Genomic DNA, 23,099 nt, shown 5'->3' with positions numbered 1-23,099 from the left:
CTCTGGGCGGATTCACATAGCTTGTCCATGGCATTGGCGCTGGCCCCATGCTCTAAGCTGCGGGAGTGAAGCTGACAGCTGGGAGCCGGCCACGGGCTAGTGGTGAAATGCTTCCGGCCCTGCTCGGTGTGGCGGGAAGGGGCTTAGCACGGAGGTTCAGTGGGTAGAGCGAGCTGGCAGAGCGCCATGCACCCAGCACTGGCGAAGGTGAGCGAGGATTCAGAACAAGCCCCCCTTAAGGATGGGGAGTGGCCAGGGACTGGCTTGCTGCCCCTCCTGCCATTCTTCCAGAGCCCTTCAATAGAGGCACAGAGCCCCCCAGGCTAGCCCAGGCCCCACCACAGCCAGGGCACTGCCTCATTCTGGCCTGGAGCACCCCCTGCTCTTCTGGGCCTGCACTGTGGTGCCCCTCCAGCCGTGCCCGAGCTGCATCCCTTTGCTAGATCTGGCAGGGGCTTCTCGAGCAGGAGCAGACTCATGCTGGCGCAGAGACACAGGATGGTGTTTGTACAAATAACGTTTATTTAAACATGCAAAACAATGCAACCACGAGACACATCTTCCAGGAGCAGAGAGCCGAGTGGAGGTTGGCAGACAATGTGCCCAGCCCTGGGGCAGGAGGCCTGGTGCCAACTGGAGCATGTGACTTTTCAGAGCTACGCTACGATGGGGGAACCAACACCAGGGCCTGGGGCTGCACGTCTTGCGAGCACCCCGAGCTCCCCTGCTCCAAGGATGGGACACCGAGCACGGTAGCTCACAGCGTGGAAGGGGCCTGATAAAATCGCAGCCTCTGAGAGGCGGAGGGGACGTAGGGCAGGCTGGGGAGGGCAGGCCACCCGCTGGCTGGAAGGACGGACCTGCCCAGCTGAGCACGACTCAACAGAGCAGACAGCTGGCTGGAGAAGGAACTGAAATGTGGGGCTTGGCCTTTGGCTGCTGGGGACCCCACAGTGAGCAGGGTGCTTGGGGCTGGCTTCCCTCTCTGCTGGGGCCACGGCTGCTCTTCACAGAACCGCCTGCTGCACCAGCCGTTTCTGTGCCCAGCCCAAATTCCGGCCAGGGTTTGTGAATGAAGATGCCAGCCACAGCAGCTGCTCGTGCCTCCCCTCTGCCCACGCCTAGCCTGGCCCTTCCTCTGCTGGGCCAGGGAGGAGAGAAAGCGGCTTAGAGAGAAGAGGGTCCTGGGTCCCCAGCAGGGAAAGGAGGCATCAGCTACCCTCACTAGGCGGCGAGCCAGAGAGCAGAGTGACGCAGTGCAAGGCAGCTGCTGCTCAGAGTCGACTCCCAGCTGAGCCCACCCATCCCGGCCGGGGACCGGAACACGGGGCAGATGTACCAGGAGCCCTGTACAAGGGAGCAGGGGGCGCTTAGAGCACGCACAGCTCAAGAGGGCTTCGCAAAGGCCTCAGATCTTCCCTTCTAGGGTCAGGGTCTCCAGGTCAGCTGGCGAGCTGGCGCGCAGCACCGCGTGGGAGACGCTCCCCTTCTCGACCAGGGAGGCCACTGCCTCGCCCACCTCCAGGTGACTCACGTAGCCGGGGCGCAAATGCTCTGGGGTTGCCACCCCCATGTCAATCTTCACCTGCAGGGGAAAGTGGAGGCAGTTAGGCTGAGGCCGTCCACCACTGGCTGGCCAGGAGGGGACGCCCTCACCCTGGGGAGGGTGGAGCAGAGTCCCTCGCCTGCATTAATACCCACAAACCTGCCCCAGCTGCAAGAGACCCCGTTACTTGTATCCTGGAGCTGGACCACACTGAGCCAGGCGCTGGCCAGACACGTGGTGGGGCCTGGGCTGCCCAAAGGGGCTGTCAAGCAGCAGCTCCCATGAGCAGCAGCACTGGGCGCTTTTGCTGACCTACACGAGATGCCAGCCAGTAGGGGCTAGAACCAGGTCAGTGGGGGGCCAGGACTCGCTGGGCTAAGCTCCATTCCCCTCCAGGCCCTGGAGAGGGGGCAGGGAGAGCTGTGAGTGCCCCTCCACCCCACCCACCCCGGCCAGGGGGCACTGACCTCGTTCAGCTTGCAGGGCACGTCTGGGTACTCCTCCCGGACCACCCGGCAGAAGGCCAGTGCGCCTGCGGCCCCCAGTGTCAGGAACCCGGTGCCTGGCATGAGGAGACGCTCACCAGCCCCTCCTGAAACAGAGAGAGCCCGTTGGCAGCGATAGGGTGAGGGGTGCAAGCAAGGGGCAGCGGCACCTGAAGCTGCACGCTCCTTGCAGCCCCGACTTACCAGCACCCCACAGCTGCACATATGGCAGCCCCTGCTGGCCCAGTCAGCGGCGAGGGGCACTGGCAGAGCAGGGGAAGGGGCGCAGAGGGTCGGTATCTCCCGTCGCCGGGGGCTGGGCCTCCCCTCACCTGTGATGAAGGTGTAGGAGCCGCTGGGATTCTCCTTGACCAGAGGGAAGAATGCTTTCCAGGACGTGAAGGTGCTCAGCAGCAGAGTTTCCAGGACCTGGGAGTGGGGACACGGGGCAGACACGACGGTTTTCTTTCCTGCAGCCGCGTCCCACCCTCCTGCCCCCATCATCCCTCTGGTGCAGGCTGCTGATCTGTGCATCCCGAGACGAGGCCCTGGGCCAACGGGGCCTGGCTGCTGCCCTTTGGAGACAGTCCAGCACTCTGGGTAAGCAAGTCCACTGCCCTGTTCTGGGATGGAGCCTGGGGCCGGGCCTGTTCCCTCCCGCAGGGGCCGAGCCTGTTGTCTCCACGGCACTCCCAGCCGGTACTGGCCTGAGGCCTTGCACAGGGTGGCGCTACCGAGCTGCGGCTTCACAAGTGCACAGTGGAGTCTGGATCCCGGCCTAACTCCCTCAGCATCCCGACCGGCCCTCCCTGAAGGCTCCCTGCCGCCTCCTCCCCAGAGCCAGCTGCACTGCCTGCCCACACCCACCCAGTGGAGCTCCTGCAGCGTCTGAGTGTGGGGAGGCCCTCCCTGCCACCAGCTGAAGCCCAGCGACGACACCACGTCTGTGACCTTCCCGACGCTCTTCAGCAGGGCTTCCTTGGTGGCCTCTGCTCCCTCCTCGGACCCTGGAAGGATTTCAGCAGCGAGTGAGCGAGTGCCCCTGGGCTGGGCCCAGCCCTGCAATCGCAAGGGGCAAAGAGAAGGTCCTGCGGGTGCAACCCAGCCCTGACCTCGCCGCAGAGGGCTCCACGCAGGAGGGTCCTGGCCGATGACGTGTCTCTCTCTGTCTGGATGACGTGCCCTGCCTGCTGGGGAGCAAGTCTGACCAGGAGCCCTGGAGCAGGGGGAAGCCCCGCCTGCCAGCTGGACCTTGCTCGGGCATCACCAGCCTGAGTGGAGCCGGATGCAGCACCATGCTCTTCTAGCACGGCGCTACCAATATGCAACGGGCCAGCTGGCTTGAACGCTCCTCTCGGGCTCTTGTCCTCTCCTCCAGCGGGAGGAAGCCCTGGAATAAGGGGCTCCCTGGAGGGACAGCCTGACACCGAGTGTCTCCCCTGGGCACTGCTGTTATCAGCCCCACAGCTCCTCGGCCAGCGTCCCTGGGCATCCCGCTGGCAGAACTGCGGGCAGGCCTTACCCACGTCCCCGACGAGCGTGTGCAGACGGTCACGGGCTGGGGCCGGCACAAAGCTTCTCAGTTTCTCCAGCCTGGCTCCATCGCGGGAGACAACAGCGACTCGGAAACCTGCGGGCAAGAGGGTGGCGGGGAGACGCGGCCTGAAGCATCCTGCAGCCAGCTGGAAAGGAGCTCGCAACGCCTCTGCCCAGTGCTTCCTGGGCCCGGGACAGCAGCATTGTTCTGTTAGCAGGGCGGGGCCGCGGCTTGTCCCACTGGGCGCCCTGGGACCAAGCCTGAGGTGGCTGCACAGCTTGTGCTGGTGAGTGAGGGAGTCTCCGGAAGCGGGGAGAGCACCCTGGGCTAGGGAGGGAGACGCTCCGGGCCCCCGTTCCCCACTCCGCCACTGGCTCCCGGCCCCTTGAGTCTCCGTCCCCCAGCTGGGGTGGGGTATTAGCACTCCTCCAGGAGCGGTACGACAGGAGAGCGGGGGTGTGGGCAAGCTGCTGCGTGCTCCGGGCTAGCGCAGGGAGGCCCTGTGAGCCGGGGTGATGCAAGGACCCTTCGCCTTCCCCTCTGGCCAGGGAGCTGCTCTCCCGGTCTCGTGTGACCCGCCCAGCACCCGGGCCCGGGGCGAGCTGTGGCCTTGTGGCTCACAATGCCATGTCACGGGGCCTGTGCTCGGGGCGGATCGCGTGGGGCGGAGGTGGAGGTGCCCCAGATCTCCCCTGGGATGAGGCCTCCTTCACCACCGCTCTGTGCAAGGTGTGCAAAGCCGGCTGTTCCAGCGCCACGCTCCTGCCAACCCCCACCGCAGGCTTCTGGTGCTCGGCTGGGCGTGGCGCTGTCAGGAGAAAAACAGAGTCCTCTCTCTCCCCGATTCATGCCCCATCACATTGCCTCCAGCCTGTGTCTGAAGGGAGAGCCGAGACATTCATCAGGGCATCGCCCTGTGTCACGGAGTCCCTGGGCGATGCTCTGGAACTGCTCCCCATGAAGCCAGGCAGGACTCTGGGGGAGTCTCCTCTCTGGGAGCAGCCTGTCTTCAGGACACAAAGCTCACACCGCTTCCACCTTCCTGGGTCTGACCTCGGAGCATTCAGCCTCCTCTGCCCCTCCGTGCGCTTCCCACAGCGAGTCCGCTCAGGCGGGGTCCTGGGGAAACCAGAGGGTCCTGCCCCCCAACTCCGCAGTCAGACGTGACTCTCAGCCAGCCAGGAAAACAGGTTTATTAGACGACAGGAACATGGTCTAACACAGAGCTTGTAGGTGCAGAGAACAGGACCCCTCAGCTGGGTCCATTTTGGGGGGCAGTGAGCCAGACAACCACGTCTGCACTTGTCATAAATATAAAGGGAAGGGTAAACCCCTTTGAAATCCCTCCTGGCCAGGGGAAAGCTCCTCTCACCTGTAAAGGGTTAAGAAGCTAAAGGTAACCTCGCTGGCACCTGACCAAAATGACCAATGAGGAGACAAGATACTTTCAAAAGCTGGGAGGAGGGAGAGAAACAAAGGGTTTGTGTGTCTGTCTGTAGTCGTCTTGGCCGGGGACAGAACAGGAAGCAGTAGCTCTAAGCAACACCAGGGCTAAAAGTGTGTGCCAGGCCCTAGCAGACATTTTTGCCAGGGTAGGTTGGCCCTCCGACATCCTCACAGATGCAGGGACTAATTTCCTGGCAGGAACTATGAAAAACCTTTGGGAAGCTCATGGGGTAAATCACTTGGTTGCCACTCCTTACCATCATCAAACAAATGGCATGGTGGAGAAGTTTAATGGAACTTTGGGGGCCATGATACGTAAATTCGTAAATGAGCACTCCAATGATTGGGACCTAGTATTGCAGCAGTTGCTCTTTGCCTACAGAGCTGTACCACATCCCAGTTTAGGGTTTTCCCCATTTGAACTTGTATATGGCCGTGAGGTTAAGGGGCCATTGCAGTTGGTGAAGCAGCAATGGGAGGGATTTACACCTTCTCCAGGAACTAACATTCTGGACTTTGTAACCAACCTACAAAACACCCTCCGAACCTCTTTAGCCCTTGCTAGAGAAAACTTACAGGATGCTCAAAAAGAGCAAAAAGCCTGGTATGATAAACATGCCAGAGAGCGTTCCTTCAAAGTAGGAGACCAGGTCATGGTCTTAAAGGCACTCCAGGCCCATAAAATGGAAGCATCATGGGAAGGGCCATTCACGGTCCAGGAGCGCCTGGGAGCTGTTAATTATCTCATAGCATTCCCCACCTCCAACCGAAAGCCTAAGGTGTACCATATTAATTCTCTAAAGCCCTTTTATTCCAGAGAATTAAAGGTTTGTCAGTTTACAGCCCAGGGAGGAGACGACGCTGAGTGGCCTGAAGGTGTTTACTACGAAGGGAAATGTGCTGGTGGTGTGGAAGAGGTGAACCTCTCCATGACCCTTGGGCGTATGCAGCGACAGCAGATCCAGGAGCTGTGCACTAGCTACGCGCCAACGTTCTCAGCCACCCCAGGACTGACTGAACGGGCATACCACTCCATTGACACAGGTAATGCTCACCCAATTAGGGTCCAACCTTACCGGGTGTCTCCTCAAGCTAAAACTGCTATAGAACGGGAGATCCAGGATATGTTACAGATGGGTGTAATCCGCCCCTCTGAAAGTGCATGGGCATCTCCAGTGGTTCTAGTTCCCAAACCAGATGGGGAAATACGTTTTTGCGTGGACTACCGTAAGCTAAATGCTGTAACTCGCCCAGACAACTATCCCATGCCACGCACAGATGAACTATTAGAGAAACTGGGAAGGGCCCAGTTCATCTCTACCTTGGACTTAACCAAGGGGTACTGGCAGGTACCGCTAGATGAATCTGCCAAGGAAAGGTCAGCCTTCATCACACATCTCGGGCTGTATGAATTTAATGTACTCCCTTTCGGGCTGCGAAATGCACCCGCCACTTTCCAAAGACTTGTAGATGGTCTCCTAGCGGGATTAGGAGAATATGCAGTCGCCTACCTTGACGATGTGGCCATATTTTCGGATTCCTGGGCAGACCACCTGGAACATCTACAAAAAGTCCTTGAGCGCATAAGGGAGGCAGGACTAACTGTTAAGGCTAAGAAGTGTCAAATAGGCCTAAACAGAGTGACTTACCTTGGACACCAGGTGGGTCAAGGAACTATCAGCCCCCTACAGGCCAAAGTGGATGCTATCCAAAAGTGGCCTGTCCCAAAGTCAAAGAAACAGGTTCAATCCTTCTTAGGCTTGGCCGGTTATTACAGACGATTTGTACCGCACTACAGCCAAATCGCTGCCCCACTGACAGACCTAACCAAAAAGAAACAGCCAAATGCTGTTCAGTGGACCGGAAAGTGTCAGAAGGCCTTTAACAAGCTTAAAGCGACACTCATGTCTGACCCTGTACTAAGGGCCCCAGACTTTGACAAACCGTTCCTAGTAACCACAGATGCATCCGAGCGTGGTGTGGGAGCAGTTTTAATGCAGAAAGGACCTGATCAAGAATTCCACCCTGTAGTGTTTCTCAGCAAAAAACTGTCTGAGAGGGAAAGCAACTGGTCAGTCACTGAAAAAGAATGTTATGCCATTGTCTACGCTCTGGAAAAGCTACGCCCATATGTTTGGGGACGGCGTTTCCACCTGCAAACCGACCATGCTGCACTAAAGTGGCTTCACACCGTCAAAGAAACTAACAGAAAACTTCTTCGGTGGAGTTTAGCTCTCCAAGATTTTGATTTCAACATCCAACACATCTCAGGAGCTTCTAACAAAGTGGCTGATGCACTCTCCCGTGAAAGTTTCCCAGAATCAACTGGTTAAAATCGTCCTTGAGATGTGGAAAATATTGTTAGTCTTTATGTACTTGGTAGTATATTTAGAGATGCATGTGTCTTATTAACTCTGTTTTCCTAGAGCTCCAGGAAGAAATCCCAGCCAGTGTTTCACCCTAGCTGAGATTTGGGGGGCGTGTCATAAATATAAAGGGAAGGGTAAACCCCTTTGAAATCCCTCCTGGCCAGGGGAAAGCTCCTCTCACCTGTAAAGGGTTAAGAAGCTAAAGGTAACCTCGCTGGCACCTGACCAAAATGACCAATGAGGAGACAAGATACTTTCAAAAGCTGGGAGGAGGGAGAGAAACAAAGGGTTTGTGTGTCTGTCTGTAGTCGTCTTGGCCGGGGACAGAACAGGAATGGAGTCTTAGAACTTTTAGTAAGTAATCTAGCTAGGTATGTGTTAGATTATGATTTCTTTAAATGGCTGAGAAAAGAATTGTGCTGAATAGAATAACTATTTCTGTCTGTGTATCTTTTTTGTAACTTAAGGTTTTGCCTAGAGGGGTTCTCTATGTTTTTGAATCTAATTACCCTGTAAGATATATACCATCCTGATTTTACAGGGGGGATTTCTTTAATTCTATTTACTTCTATTTTTTATTAAAAGTCTTCTTGTAAAACACTGAATGCTTTTTCATTGTTCTCAGATCCAAGGGTTTGGGTTTGTGGTCACCTATGCAAATTGGTGAGGCTTTTTATCCAACATTTCCCAGGAAAGGGGGGGTGCAAGTGTTGGGAGGATTGTTCATTGTTCTTAAGATCCAAGGGTCTGGGTCTGTGGTCACCTATGCAAATTGGTGAGGCTTTTTACCAAACCTTGTCCAGGAAGTGGGGTGCAAGGTTTTGTGAAGTATTTTGGGGGGAAGGACGCGTCCAAACAGCTCTTCCCCAGTAACCAGTATTAGTTTGGTGGTGGTAGCGGCCATTCCAAGGATAACGGGGGTAATATTTGTTACCTTGGGGAAGTTTTGACCTAAGCTGGTAAAGATAAGCTTAGGAGGTTTTTCATGCAGGTCCCCACATCTGTACCCTAGAGTTCAGAGTGGGGGAGGAACCTTGACAGCACTTCACTCCATATCCCAGCCAATCCCAAACTGAAACTCCCTCCAGCCCCTCCTCCTCTGGGCTTTGTCCCTTTCCCAGGCCAGGAGGCCACCGGATTCCTTTGTTCTCCAACCCTTTAGCTCTCACCTTGCAGGGAGGAAGGGCCAGGCCATCAGGTGCCAGGAAACAGGGTGTCGGCCATTCTCTGTGTCCAGACCCCTGCACACACCTGCCCTCTAGGGCTCTGCAATGATCATACACCCTTACTTCACCCCCTAGATACTTAAGAACTGCATAGGGGAAACTGAGGCACCCCCACACTATTCAGAGGAAACATTAAGAACAGTCCCACTTCATCACACCCCGATACAGAGCAAACAGCTCTGCCCATGCTGGGCCCCAGCCGCCTCCCACCCATGGGTCTGAGTGGAGCCTTCTACCCATAAAACTAACCCTGGTCTGGAGGGTGCTGGTGTCCCCGAGATATTTGGGGCAAAGGGCACCAGAGCCAGGCTGCCGTAGGGTTAGCACTGGAGACTTGGGACTGTCGGGGGACAGCAGGGTTTATCTAGGCAGTGCGTCAGGCTGGTACCTCTGAAAGGGAGTGGCTCTGATTTCTGCCCTAACCTGGCTTCCCAAGGCCCGTACCCTACGCAACAGCAGAACCAGATGGCTGGGAACCATCCCCTGGCACCAGGGGGCGGACAAGATGGACCCTCACAGCTCTGCTGCCTAGAACTCCGCAGCTGGACCACGAACGTGGACGCCAGGCAGGCAAGAGGCAGAGCCAGGCTCCAGCCAGGCAGAGAGGAGGCACAGCATGCAGGTGCAGGGCATAGGAGCGCCGAGGGCAGGCAAGGCACCCAGCATTGTGCCATTGCTGGCAGAATTCACACAGGCAGCTCTGCCAGGGCACTCGCCCCTCCTGCACGGCCGTGGCTGAGCTGGGAGCTGTGCGTGGCCCATGCCCTTTGCTTGCTCGGGTGGGACAGACTGAGCAGCCTGTGGGGGCAGCAGGCAGGCCCAGCGGGTTTCCCCTGGCTCTCCCACAGGGAGGTCCTGGTCCCCACCCAGCAGGGTGCTCTCAGCTCAGCTCCAGCCAAGCGCCGGCCGCTGCCTGGCCAGGACACAATAGCATTTTGGCCCTGTTGCTGCCCCAGATCAAAGTGCCTGCAACCATCCAGGGGCTGCTCTTAGCAGGCAGGGGCTGGCGTCACCTGCTAGCTGTGGGTCAGGTCCCCAGCAGCTGGGGTCTAGTGTGAGTCTTCGCTCACACCGGGGGAGGCTCCCAGCATGGCAGCCAGGGGAAGCCCATGCTGCACCTGCCAGCCTGCATGTGGCTGTGGTTAGAAAACAAATCAACCAACTCCCCATCGTCACCCACTCCGCCGGCTGCCCCTACCTCTCTCCAGCAGTGACTTCACTATCCCGGATCCCACCGTGCCAGCCCCCCCAAGCACCACGGCCACTCTGTCCGAGGCAGACATCCCGGCGAGGTAACAACAGAGCCACAGCAGGGCCAGCCACCAACCGGGCTGTGGCTGCTCCCCTGGCAAGGAAATAAGTAGGGAAGGTGCATACCCAGCTCCACCCGCAACTCCCACGGCCACACCCACCACCCACTTAGCCCCGCCTCCTGCTTCTGCCCCCACCCCTTCTTTGCCTCCTGTCTCACCCATTGTGTCCCTTCGGACTCAGTGGGCCTGAGACAAATGCCCTGTTGGGCCACCCTGGATGCCAGCACAGGGCTGAGTGCCTCGGCCAGTCCAGCCATATGCGTCTCAGTGGTGGGGCTCCCACCCCTGCCTCTGGGAGACGCCGCCAAACTGCCAGTCTCCTGGGGCCATTCCTCCCTGCTCTGCTCCGGCCTGTGTGGTCCATGCCAGCCCTCCCCTCGGCCACTGCCCCCTCCTGGCAGTCGTTTAGCTAGCGAGGTCGGCCAGGCCCTCACAGCTCGCTCCCTCTGCCCGCCTCAGTGGGTTCCTCGCCAGCGCAGAGGTGCCTAGGGCGAGCGCAGCACCCTGTCCACAATGCCATCTCCTGCTCTCTGCAGCTCCTCACTGCCTGCTCCCTCCTCTCCCGGCCTGGGCTCTGCATCCAGCTCCCCCTCTGGGGGTGCCCCAGGGAGCTGCCACCTCTGATCTGAGGCTCCTCGTGCATGTCGGACGCCTCCTCTTCTGGGCCGCTCTGCACAGACAGCTCCCCGGCGTGCCCACGGCTCCCTCCTCACTCTCTGGGCAGGGCAGCCTCTGACACGGGGCCACCCCGTCCTCCGGGATGCCCCCATTGCTGCACAGCGGGGACCAGGGGCTGCCATTGTGCAGGTGCTAACTCGGGGCAGGGTGGGTTCCTCTACACACCAAGACGCACTATCCTGTTGACTCCTTTGCCCTCTGATCTGTTCAAGCCACAGACCTGGCTGCCTCTCACTCCCATTCCCACCACCCCTGCTCGTAGCTACCATCTCTGGGAGGCTGCTCCCCGGCATTGCGCTCCTCTGGCTCGCCCCTGCCTCCCCCTTGCCCCTGGCTGTGTGTCATACAGCAGGCTCCCAGCTTCCTCTCTGCTTCCCTCACCTCAACTTCTTCTCCAGCAGGAGGAGCAGCCATGAGCCGAGCTCCCCCTCCTCCCCTGCCCAGCCCCATGAGCCTGAACTCTCCATCAGCTCTCCCACCTCCTCGTCACCCCGGCCACGTGCTGCGGCCTGCGTGCGAGTCCCGTCAGCTCCCCAGCTCCAGGCCGTGCTGCCCGCCCCGCGGCCTGGCTACCTCCTCCCACAGAGAGCAACACAGCCATGTGCCCACAGGCGGCCGTGGGCTCCCCGTGGGCTTCAGGATCCGGTTCAAAATGGCCCAGCCAACCTCTCTGCTCTCTCTGCTCCTCTGCCGGCTCCGTGGAGGGGAGAGCCCTCTCCTCTGTTGCTCTTTGCTCCCCCGTGGGCCCCCCTGCTGCAGGGTGCTCTGGGGGGACCGGCTGCATGACCAGGGCCTGATGCAGGTGGGTGCCACAGCCAATCCCTTCCCCGCAATACATGAGTTGGGGCGGGGGTGTGTTTGTGTCTGTCTTTCCGTGAGGTTAGCACTACCAGTCCTGCAGCCGGACAGCCCCCACATCACCCCCTCCACTGTGGGTGTGCTTCCCAGGGCCAGGCCGAGCTAACCTTCCTGCCCCCAGCCCCTCCACGCCCTGCAGCAGAACCAGCCTGTGGCCTGCGCTCTCCGTGGGTCGGCCAGCCAGCTGCGGGTGCATTAGCACTGGTCTCAGGCAGTGCCCACTGTGGCAGGCTTGGCCCTGCCCCAGGAGCTCACTATAGAGACAAGGGCAGCTGCAGCCAGCTCCTGTGATGCCAATAGGATGCCTGCCTGGTGGGCAAAGCCTGGGCATAACCCTGCTCCAGCGGTCACAGCTCCCCACCCAGGTGCTGTGCTCAGTGGGGCTGGTTCTAGCCCCACGGCACCATCTAGCGTTGGAACCAGGAGCATCCCCCGTAGTGACAGGCGGGCTGTCACCACAGCAGGCTGAGGGGCTCGAGCTGGGACCCTGGCCAAGGCTGGGTGGGGAGGGGGTTTCCGCTGTGTTGGGTGCATTTACCCACTACCTGTGACCACCGCCATTGCACGGAGGGTTTGGGGGCACTGTGGCTTCCAGTCAGCAGAGCTGTGCTGTGGCCATGGGCCGAGGGGGTGGCAGTAGCTAGCGAGGCCTCTGCGGAGGCCAGGAATGGAGGCCAAGGGAAGGCGCTGGTGCCCTGGAGAGATCCTGGTCTGCTGGGCACCACTAGTGTGGCTAGTGGCTTCTTGCCCTCCCACTGGCCCAGCCAAGTTCTGGGGTGGGACGGGGGCAGATGGCTGGGCAAAAGCCTCCAGGCCTGGGGGTGCCCTGGGGTGGGTGGCTCTGGGGTGGGTGGGAAGAAGCCCCAGGGGGTGCTGGGGGTGCCCTGAGGTGGGGGGTCCTGCCGGGGGTGCCGCAGGTGGGATGGGGGCGGGCAGGTGGGCGGAAGCCTCTGGGTGGGACAAGGAAGAAGTCCCCGGGGGGGCCCTGGGGTGGGGGGTCCTGCAGGGGGTGCTGCAGGTGTGATGGGGGCGGGCAGGTGGGCGGAAGCCTCTGGGTGGGACAAGGAAGAAGCCCCGGGGGGGCTGGGGGTGCCCTGGGGTGGGGGGTCCTGCCGGGGTGCTGCAAGTGGGAGGGGGGCAGGTGGGTGGGTGCCCTGGGGTGCTCTGGGCAGGGGTCCCTGGGTGGGGTCTCTGGCCAGGCCCAGCCCCCCTCCCTGGGCTCCGCAGGCGTCCCACGGGGGAACCAGGCCCCCCTGCAGCTCCCCGCCCGATGCCGAGCCCAGGGGCCCCCGGCGACACAGCCCGCCTGGGCCCGGCAAGGAGCGGGTTAAAGCCCCCAGTGGGCGGGGCGTCGGGAAGCCCCGCCTCTCGGCACGTGACCTCCGCGGGCCAGGGGGCGGAACGAGAAGAAACCGGAACTTGTTGCCCGGCGGAGGAGCGGAGAGACCCTGGGCCGGCAGGTGAGTGGAGCCCGGGGGCCCCGCCTCGCAGCCCCTCACCCCACAGAGGGGGCGTGGCCCCCGCCCCGCAGCCCCCTCACCCCACAGAGGGGGCGTGGCCCCCGCCCCGCAGCCCCCTCACCCCACGGGGGGGCGTGGCCCCCGCCCCGCAGCCCCCTCACCCCATAGAGGGGGCGTGGCCCCCGCCTCGCAGCCCCCTCACCCCGCAGAGGGGGCGTGGCCCCCGCCTCGCAGCCCCCCTCACCCCACAGAGGGGGCGTGGCCTCCGCCTCGCAGCCCCCCTCACCCCACAGAGGGGGCGTGGCCCCCGCCTCGCAGCCCCCCTCACCCCACAGGGGGGGCGTGGCCTCCGCCTCGCAGCCCCCTCACCCCACAGGGGGGGCGTGGCCTCCGCCTCGCAGCCCCCTCACCCCACAGGGGGGGCGTGGCCTCCGCCTCGCAGCCCCCTCACCCCACGGGGGGGCGTGGCCCCCGCCCCGCAGCCCCCTCACCCCACAGGGGGGGCGTGGCCCCCGCCCCGCAGCCCCCTCACCTCACAGGGGGGGCGTGGCCCCCGCCTCGCAGCCCCCTCACCCCACAGAGGGGGCGTGGCCCCCGCCTCGCAGCCCCCTCACCCCACAGAGGGGGCGTGGCCCCCGCCTCGCAGCGCCCCTCACCCCACGGAGGGGGCGTGGCCCCCGCCTCGCAGCGCCCCTCACCCCACGGAGGGGGCGTGGCCCCCGCCTCGCAGCGCCCCTCACCCCACGGAGGGGGCGTGGCCCCCGCCTCGCAGCGCCCCTCACCCCACGGAGGGGGCGTGGCCCCCGCCTCGCAGCGCCCCTCACCCCGCAGAGGGGGCGTGGCCTCCGCCTCGCAGCCCCCTCACCCCACAGAGGGGGCGTGGCCTCTCTCAGCCCCTTCCCCCAAGGATGGGGGAGGGGATCTCTGTGTCTCAGCCCCTCCCCCTTTTGCCCCCTACACCAGCGGGAGGGGCTTGGTATGTCTGTGTATCAAAGAAAAGGAGGACTTGTGGCACCTTAGAGACTAACCAATTTATTTGAGCATGAGCTTTCGTGAGCTACAGCTCACTTCATCAGATGCATATCGTGGAAACTGCAGCAGACTTTATATATACACAGAGAATATGAAACAATACCTCCTCCCACCCCACTGTCCTGCTGGTAATAGCTTATCTAAAGTGATCATCAGGTGGGCCATTTCCAGCACAAATCCAGGTTTTCTCACCCTCCACCCCCCCCCCCCCACACAAACTCACTCTCCTGCTGGTGATAGCTCATCCAAAGTGACAACTCTTTACACAATGTGCATGATAATAAAGTTGGGCCATTTCCTGCACAAATCCAGGTTCTCTCACCCCCTCACCCCCCTCCCAAAAACCACACACACAAACTCACTATCCTGCTGGTAATAGCTCATCCAAAGTGACCATTCTCCCTACAATGTGCATAATTAAGGTGGGCCATTTCCAGCACAAATCCAGGTTTTCTCACATCCCCCCCACCCCCATACACACACAAACTCACTCTCCTGCTGGTAATAGCTCATCCAAACTGACCACTCTCCAAGTTTAAATCCAAGTTAAACCAGAACATCTGGGGGGGGGGGTAGGAAAAAACAAGAGGAAATAGGCTACCTTGCATAATGACTTAGCCACTCCCAGTCTCTATTTAAGCCTAAATTAATAGTATCCAATTTGCAAATGAATTCCAATTCAGCAGTTTCTCGCTGGAGTCTGGATTTGAAGTTTTTTTGTTTTAAGATAGCGACCTTCATGTCTGTGATTGCGTGACCAGAGAGATTGAAGTGTTCTCCGACTGGTTTATGAATGTTATAATTCTTGACATCTGATTTGTGTCCATTTATTCTTTTATGTAGAGACTGTCCAGTTTGACCAATGTACATGGCAGAGGGGCATTGCTGGCACATGATGGCATATATCACATTGGTGGATGTGCAGGTATACGAGCCTCTGATAGTGTGGCTGATGTTATTAGGCCCTGTGATGGTGTCCCCTGAATAGATATGTGGGCACAATTGGCAACGGGCTTTGTTGCAAGGATAAGTTCCTGGGTTAGTGGTTCTGTTGTGTGGTATGTGGTTGCTGGTGAGTATTTGCTTCAGGTTGCGGGGCTGTCTGTAGGCAAGGACTGGCCTGTCTCCCAAGATTTGTGAGAGTGTTGGGTCATCCTTTAGGATAGGTTGTAGATCCTTAATAATGCGTTGGAGGGGTTTTAGTTGGGGGCTGAAGGTGACGGCTAGTGGCGTTCTGTTATTTTCTTTGTTAGGCCTGTCCTGTAGTAGGTAACTTCTGGGAACTCTTCTGGCTCTATCAATCTGTTTCTTTACTTCTGCAGGTGGGTATTGTAGTTGTAAGAAAGCTTGATAGAGATCTTGTAGGTGTTTGTCTCTGTCTGAGGGGTTGGAGCAAATGCGGTTGTATCGCAGAGCTTGGCTGTAGACGATGGATCGTGTGGTGTGGTCAGGGTGAAAGCTGGAGGCATGCAGGTAGGAATAGCGGTCAGTAGGTTTCCGGTATAGGGTGGTGTTTATGTGACCATTGTTTATTAGCACTGTAGTGTCCAGGAAGTGGATCTCTTGTGTGGACTGGACCAGGCTGAGGTTGGTGGTGGGATGGAAATTGTTGAAATCATGGTGGAATTCCTCAAGGGCTTCTTTTCCATGGGTCCAGATGATGAAGATGTCATCAGTATAGCGCAAGTAGAGTAGGGGCTTTAGGGGACGAGAGCTGAGGAAGCGTTGTTCTAAATCAGCCATAAAAATGTTGGCATACTGTGGGGCCATGCGGGTACCCATAGCAGTGCCGCTGATCTGAAGGTATACATTGTCCCCAAATGTGAAATAGTTATGGGTAAGGACAAAGTCACAAAGTTTAGCCACCAGGTTAGCCGTGACATTATCGGGGATAGTGTTCCTGACGGCTTGTAGTCCATCTTTGTGTGGAATGTTGGTGTAGAGGGCTTCTACATCCATAGTGGCCAGGATGGTGTTATCAGGAAGATCACCGATGGATTGAAGTTTCCTTAGGAAGTCAGTGGTGTCTCGAAGGTAGCTGGGAGTGCTGGTAGCGTAGGGCCTGAGGAGGGAGTCTACATAGCCAGACAATCCTGCTGTCAGGGTGCCAATGCCTGAGATGATGGGGCGCCCAGGATTTCCAGGTTTATGGATCTTGGGTAGTAGATAGAATATCCCAGGTCGGGGTTCCAGGGGTGTGTCTGTGCGGATTTGATCTTGTGCTTTTTCAGGAAGTTTCTTGAGCAAATGCTGTAGTTGCTTTTGGTAACTCTCAGTGGGATCATAGGGTAATGGCTTGTAGAAACTCGTGTTGGAGAGCTGCCGAGCAGCCTCTTGTTCATATTCCGACCTATTCATGATGACAACAGCACCTCCTTTGTCAGCCTTTTTGATTATGATGTCAGAGTTGTTTCTGAGGCTGTGGATGGCATTGTGTTCTGCACGGCTGAGGTTATGGGGCAAGTGATGCTGCTTTTCCACAATTTCAGCCCGTGCATGTCGGCAGAAGCACTCTATGTAGAAGTCCAGTCTGCTGTTTCGACCTTCAGGTGGAGTCCACCTAGAATCCCTCTTTCTGTAGTGTTGGTAGGGAGGTCTCTGTGGATTAGTATGTTGTTCAGAGGTATTTTGGAAATATTCCTTGAGTCTGCGATACAACCGCATTTGCTCCAACCCCTCAGACAGAGACAAACACCTACAAGATCTCTATCAAGCTTTCTTACAACTACAATACCCACCTGCAGAAGTAAAGAAACAGATTGATAGAGCCAGAAGAGTTCCCAGAAGTTACCTACTACAGGACAGGCCTAACAAAGAAAATAACAGAACGCCACTAGCCGTCACCTTCAGCCCCCAACTAAAACCCCTCCAACGCATTATTAAGGATCTACAACCTATCCTAAAGGATGACCCAACACTCTCACAAATCTTGGGAGACAGGCCAGTCCTTGCCTACAGACAGCCCCGCAACCTGAAGCAAATACTCACCAACAACCACATACCACACAACAGAACCACTAACCCAGGAACTTATCCTTGCAACAAAGCCCGTTGCCAATTGTGCCCACATATCTATTCAGGGGACACCACCACAGGGCCTAATAACATCAGCCACACTATCAGAGGCTCGTATACCTGCACATCCACCAATGTGATATATGCCATCATGTGCCAGCAATGCCCCTCTGCCATGTACATTGGTCAAACTGGACAGTCTCTACGTAAAAGAATAAATGGACACAAATCAGATGTCAAGAATTATAACATTCATAAACCAGTCGGAGAACACTTCAATCTCTCTGGTCACGCAATCACAGACATGAAGGTCTCTATCTTAAAACAAAAAAACTTCAAATCCAGACTCCAGCGAGAAACTGCTGAATTGGAATTCATTTGCAAATTGGATACTATTAATTTAGGCTTAAATAGAGACTGGGAGTGGCTAAGTCATTATGCAAGGTAGCCTATTTCCTCTTGTTTTTTCCTACCCCCCCCCCCCCAGATGTTCTGGTTTAACTTGGATTTAAACTTGGAGAGTGGTCAGTTTGGATGAGCTATTACCAGCAGGAGAGTGAGTTTGTGTGTGTATGGGGGTGGGGGGGATGTGAGAAAACCTGGATTTGTGCTGGAAATGGCCCACCTTAATTATGCACATTGTAGGGAGAATGGTCACTTTGGATGAGCTATTACCAGCAGGATAGTGAGTTTGTGTGTGTGGTTTTTGGGAGGGGGGTGAGGGGGTGAGAGAACCTGGATTTGTGCAGGAAATGGCCCAACTTTATTATCATGCACATTGTGTAAAGAGTTGTCACTTTGGATGGGCTATCACCAGCAGGAGAGTGAATTTGTGTGGGGGGGTGGAGGGTGAGAAAACCTGGATTTGTGCTGGAAATGGCCCACCTGATGATCACTTTAGATAAGCTATTACCAACTGGACAATGGGGTCGGAGGAGGTATTGTTTCATATTCTCTGTGTATATATAAAGTCTGCTGCAGTTTCCACGATATGCATCTGATGAAGTGAGCTGTAGCTCACGAAAGCTCATGCTCAAATAAATTGGTTAGTCTCTAAGGTGCCACAAGTACTCCTTTTCTTTTTGCGAATACAGACTAACACGGCTGTTACTCTGAAACCTGTGTATCAAAGGTGTTTTTGGGGGTGGCCAGGCCAGTCCTGGAGGGAGAGGCAAAGGGTTGGCCCTGCCCGCCCAGCCCCCTTCCCCAGGCAGGGCACCGGCTGCTGAGAAGTGGGGCAGCGCAGTCCCTCCGGCCCCGCGGGGAGTGGCTGGCAGTGTCTGAGGGAATCGCTAAGGGGGGAGGGAAGCTGGCCTGACTCTTGGTGGTGGACTTGGAGCGGGGCAGGGCAGGGCAAAGCTGCCCCTATATGGCTTGCCCAGGACTTTCTGGTGGCCCTGGCTGGGTGCTGCCATTCGTGGGCTCTTCGCCGCTCACCCCTGCCCTCTCTGCGGTCCAGGATGGGCTCCAGCGCCCTGGTGCAGCAGGAGTACAGGAAGTGTCTGGAGAGGGATTTCCGAAGGGGCCACGCTGGGGTCTGCACTGACCTGGCCCTGTGGGATTTGCTGTGGCAGCACCTGCTGGAGGATCCGGAGCTGCACGGCACCCTGCGGAACGACGTCTTTGCCACGCTCGCCAGCAGCCTTCAGGGATGGGACGACTTGCCCTTGGCACTCAGGGGGCTGGCCAGGGCCTTCGAGGTCCTTGAGCTGGCAGCTGTCCATCTACACCTCCTCCCTTGGCGCAAGGAGTTCAGCACAGTCAAGGTGAGCGTTGGTGTGTGGTCATGGTGCTGCCTGGCTGCACCGGTGTGTCTCTTGGGCATGCTGGATAGAGACAGGGAGCTGCTGAAACAGTGTGCAGGGGCCATTCCGAGCAAATCACTGAAGAGAGAGAGGGTCACTCCAGGGACTTCAGCACAGATTTCCTGGACTCCAGATTCCCCAGGGGAATAGAATATTCAGGCCCTCCCTTGTGTAGCTGATGATTACACTCGTGCCCAGACAGATCTGGGATTTGTTAAAGAGACCCCCTCAATGGGAGAGGCGCAGTCTAACCCCAGGACCAGGAGTCAGGAACGATCCTTGCTGAAGCAGCATAGGGGTGTGTAGGGCCTTTAGACAAAGGGATTCCACCATGATGGAAACCCTGCCTGTGCCTATATGGCCCCGAGTGGCTGGAATGTGAAGGGACAGAGGTACTTCGTCTCTGGGCAATGTCACTCTTTGTATGGCCATTGCACAGTCTTGGGTTCAAGGATCTTAGCAACATGATTGGGAAAGCCACAGAAATGGGCCATGGGCTTAGGGCTGAGTAGGACCTGGGACTAGCTGGTTCCTTGATGCAGTGGGTCGTGTCTCCAAAGGAACCCCGATGCAGCAGGGGCAGGTCCTGAGGCACCCGCAGCTGATGTTAGACAGCGAGGTGAACGAAGGTGAGGAGGGGCACCACAGGGAGTTGTGGCACCCTCTGGTGGCTGTGCTGCCTGGAGCCCCCTCCCCACTGGGGCAGTCTGGAGGCTAGTGGTGGCCTGCAGTGACCATGCTTTGGGCTGTTGGGCAGGGGCTGAGAATTCAAGGTGCACTCAGGCTGCCATGGGCTTGGTGGTGCTGATTGCTAACAGGGTGACTAATTGCTCATTGTGTCAGCGTTTGCGGGGCGGAGGGAGGAGTGGCGAGGTCACCTGGTTAGACTGGCTGGGGGTCGACTAGCTGTGTGCTCAGCAAACAACGCGGTGCTTCTGTTACAGATGTTCTCGGGGGTGTATGTGCACTCCCTGCAGGCGGCGCTGTCAGACAGTGACATCGCAAAGAGCTTCCACAGGATGGGATATGTGAAGAGAGATGACCATCACCTCGTGGTGTCCCGCCCACCCCTGGGAGCTGAGCTTGTCCAAGCTGCCTGCGGCTTCTTTGCAGCAAGGGTGGAGTGTGAGATCCTGGGGGAGATCCTACGGCAGCTGGGGCCATGCCCAGTGTCTGCTGAAGACCTGCTACACGTGCGGAGGGGCGTCAGGGACCTGCATGACTGTGTGGAGAAGCTGAAGAGACTTGTTAGATGGCCGAAAGGCAGAGAGCCCAGAGCCAAGGCGGCTCCTGGCAGTGCTGAAAGCATTGATCTCTATGGGGATGAGCTGAAAAGCCCAGAGGCTGCGAATCTATACAGTGCCCCCTTGGGGGCCAGGTTGCAATCATCCCCATGGGGTTTGTCCTCTCAGGAGCTACATAGGCCTCCCATCTGGGAACAGAACTCCAACCTGTGGAGTGAGGCTGTTGGAGTACCTTGTCCTGAGGATCTCGGGGGAAATGAGGGAAGGATCTGGGACAACGGGGGGGCTAGCGAGTCCGGCCAGGAGCAGCCTTATAGAAATGGGCCGGACTCAGAAGCTGCTGCCTTCTCTTTTATCTCCTTAAGACGGGAGCTTAGCAGGATCAGTGACTCAGTCTCTCCTGAGAATGTGGAGAGCACAAACCCTGCTCTGAGCTCCCCTTCTGACACTGCAGTGCTTGAGCCACATGGGGCAGCAAGCTGCCTAATGCCCCGCTCTGCTGGCAAGGTTATACCTTTGGACTGCAGAGCTGCCAGCATCTGGCCAAAGGCTGCAGAGAGGCCATGGGAGCTGCCACCTGCCGCCCCATGGCTAGAGAGCAGCAAAAGGGAGGTGCTGGAGTCACCGTGCTACCAGCTGCATTCATGCCTGATCCGAGGTGCTCTCCCTTCCTACTGCTGTGCCACATGCTGCCTGCTCCATGCCAGCGGCTGCGATGCCATGCAGACCTGCAGGAGTAGCCACTGCATGGAGGAGCTGCAGAGCGAGAAGCAGAAGCTCCTGTGGTTAAAGAGGACCGAGGTGGACATGCTGCTGAATGAAGGCTCTGGGGCTCGGCCCTAGCTACAGGACGAGCTGCCTCCCCAGGGCCTGCAAATGCTATGGGATATGCCAACCAAATCCTACCTCTAGCGGAAGCATCAGGACTTGCCTGGACTTGCTGGTTCTGTTCTAGGGGAAACCGCTGGTGGCAGAGCTGCTTTCCTTCCCTCACCCCGATAAAGCAGTGCTTCGTAGAGACTCGCCCCAGATCCTCCCCTGCTGTAGCTGCCTACACTAACCCTGCCCTACATTCAACACTACTACTCTCCCTCCCAACTCCTATGAGCCAATTCCAGGGATTGGCCTTTGCTGTGTCTCTGGCATGATCTCCTGGCCCTGCTTAGTCACCGCTCTAGCTTCCCTCTGCCAGAGGAGCTGGGGCCTCTTAGCTCACAGGCTTCTCAGCACAGCCTGAAATATTGGACCTAGGTAAGGACAAGGAGAAACAAGAGTCTTGCTCTTTTTCAAGCAATTCCTGTGAGTTGGTGGAAGGACGCTGCTCCGTCCAGGTGCTCTGTGGCACGGCCCATGTGGACAGCTCTGCCCCAGGAGAGAAGATGGCTTTGGGGAAGATCTTGTGCTGTTTCCCAGCTCATGCTGGTCCTATCCATTGCTTCTCAGGCTGACTGGCCTTCAGGTTCTGGATGGGACAAAAGGTGCCCAGGGGAAGAAGTGTGTGGGTTTAGGCTGGGCCCTGGCCCCTTCTGGCACTGGGGGTTTGAGCTAGAGCAGCTTTTGCCCCAGACTGATGGGTCAGAAGGAAATGACAAACACTTTTAGCTGTGTGCATCTGCCCTTTATTGGGTGATGTGTCTCCCTCATCCTGCCTGGCTCAGCTGCTCGGGGGGGGTTTAAAGCCTTCAGAGAGTTAGCAAGCTAGGCTCTTGCACTGCAGTATCCCCTAGCACCAAATACCTTTCCTCATGAGTGCTGTGGCACTTTGGGTTCTCCAGAGTCAATGGTTGCTGGAGCTTGGAGGAAGGGTTACACCGTTAGTCCCACGGGATGCAGTGCATTGGGAGTTCCTTTGTGCTATGGCTGATGCTTCAGCTCCTTGGTCAGAGCTGTAGGGATTCAGTTACCATCTCCCCAGGGCTCAGCTCTGATGTCTCGGGACTACTCCTCTGCCTAGGTCACTGCTTGCACCTTTCCTGGGAAGCTGGTCAGTGCTTTGGGGCAGAGAAAAGCTTCTCCCTCCTGCATTAAGGGTTAAGTGGAATGGGCACTGGCTCCTGGAAATGACAGCCAATCCCCTCCTCATGTGCGCACAACCCAGCTGGAAACACAAAGGCAGCAGGATGTTGGACCCAGGAAAGCCAAAAAGAAAGGGAGCTGCCTCTTGCTGTGGCCTGGGGGCGGGCAAGGCCCCCTCTTGCTATGCTATTTAGAGCAGCACCGCTAGCACTCCCAGCTCAAACTCAGAAAGGGGAAGCTGAGAACACTGGGGATCTCCCCCATTTCAGTGTGAGGTGGCTGGAATCAGTGCCAGGAGCCAAGCACGAAACAGAACCGCCCCGAAAACCCACCCCAGGGTCAGATCCAGTGCTGGGTGCTGTACCTTCCAGGGCACACCTGCCTTTCAGCTGGCCCACTGTCAGTCTGCACTGGCCAAGTACCCCAGCCCCTCTGGCTGGGTAAGGCCCCCTTCCCAACTCAGCGCTGACTGGTAAACCTCACCTAATTTCTGCTCTCCTCAGAACAAAGAAAGAACATTCTCTGTCACCTCCACAGTTATGTAATAAAGGGTTTTTCTTGCTAGCCTGGTATTCTGGCTCCTGGGTAGGGTGTGGGAGCAGGAGCAGCGTGAGTTCATCCCATGCCCCCACAAATTCCACCTGCCCTTTACCAGCGGCTCTTGCTTCAGACTTTCATGTCCTTAACTCACTGAGGTCAGTGGCTCATTAACAGAGGGTGATCTTGTTAAGAAGCTCCAGGTGATGACGGGTAGAGGGGAAGCTGTGGCTACCCAAGCTGCTGAGAGTGCAGTGTGTCACAGGAGAATGAGTCGGAAACCTTGAGCTCTCAGCACAAGACAAACAGGACTGGCTCAGGCCCCTGCTGGGGTGGAATTCCAAGGTAGGCACAGCTACTGGAGGAAGTGATGTCGCTGCTGCAGTACACTGGCTGAGAGGAGTGCACCAAGCCATGCCCCTCACCTGCAGCTGGGCTGGGAATGCTTCTCACTGCAGCCCCGGGGTGCTCGGTGGGGAGGGGGGAAGAGTTCTGAGCTAGGTCACTACATTGTGTTTCTAGGACTGCGCTC

At 57.8% G+C, this 23,099-nt stretch overlaps 2 protein-coding genes across 4 annotated transcripts; one reads left to right on the top strand and one right to left on the bottom strand.

Annotated features, from left to right (window-relative positions):
* Window positions 1-504: 504 nt before the first annotated feature.
* On the bottom strand, window positions 505-18,637 carry LOC311529125 (farnesol dehydrogenase-like). 3 transcript variants are annotated; one of them, XM_084644858.1, is made up of 7 exons: window positions 18,513-18,637; window positions 9,808-9,954; window positions 3,554-3,661; window positions 2,899-3,038; window positions 2,364-2,460; window positions 2,014-2,138; window positions 505-1,585 (listed from the first exon to the last, which is right to left on the bottom strand). In XM_084644858.1, exons 2-7 carry the CDS (start codon window positions 9,890-9,892, stop codon window positions 1,409-1,411), a joined length of 732 nt encoding a protein of 243 aa, XP_084500984.1. In that variant the 5' UTR covers window positions 9,893-9,954; window positions 18,513-18,637; the 3' UTR covers window positions 505-1,408. The 3 variants fall into 3 exon arrangements, with proteins under 3 accessions (XP_084500984.1, XP_084500985.1, XP_084500986.1); XM_084644859.1 differs by lacking the exon at window positions 18,513-18,637 and adding an exon at window positions 10,982-12,271; XM_084644860.1 differs by lacking the exons at window positions 9,808-9,954; window positions 18,513-18,637 and adding an exon at window positions 4,622-4,876.
* SPATA2L (spermatogenesis associated 2 like) lies at window positions 12,636-21,473 on the top strand. The gene is made up of 3 exons (XM_084644854.1): window positions 12,636-12,918; window positions 18,425-18,731; window positions 19,715-21,473. The coding sequence occupies exons 2-3, from the start codon at window positions 18,426-18,428 to the stop codon at window positions 20,855-20,857; spliced, it is 1,449 nt and encodes a 482-aa protein (XP_084500980.1). The 5' UTR covers window positions 12,636-12,918; window position 18,425; the 3' UTR covers window positions 20,858-21,473.
* Window positions 21,474-23,099: the final 1,626 nt, after the last annotated feature.

Source organism: Lepidochelys olivacea (genome assembly GCF_965140295.1).
Source record: "Lepidochelys olivacea isolate rLepOli2 genome assembly, chromosome: 12".
Lineage (NCBI taxonomy): Eukaryota > Metazoa > Chordata > Testudines > Cheloniidae > Lepidochelys > Lepidochelys olivacea.
The sequence above is the reverse complement of the archived record's forward strand: the minus strand, read 5'-3'. Positions and strand labels throughout refer to the sequence as shown.

Excerpts from the sequence above, each read along its gene's own strand:
- SPATA2L (XM_084644854.1), top strand. The coding sequence starts at position 18,426 with ATGGGCTCCAGCGCCCTGGTGCAGCAGGAGTACAGGAAGTGTCTGGAG. Across the intron at positions 18,732-19,714 it reads AGGAGTTCAGCACAGTCAAG|ATGTTCTCGGGGGTGTATGT; the intron begins GTGAGCGTTGGT and ends CTTCTGTTACAG.
- LOC311529125 (XM_084644858.1), bottom strand. The coding sequence starts at position 9,892 with ATGTCTGCCTCGGACAGAGTGGCCGTGGTGCTTGGGGGGGCTGGCACG. Across the intron at positions 3,039-3,553 it reads CACGCTCGTCGGGGACGTGG|GGTCCGAGGAGGGAGCAGAG; the intron begins GTAAGGCCTGCC and ends AAATCCTTCCAG. Across the intron at positions 2,461-2,898 it reads CGCTGCAGGAGCTCCACTGG|GTCCTGGAAACTCTGCTGCT; the intron begins GTGGGTGTGGGC and ends CCCCACTCCCAG.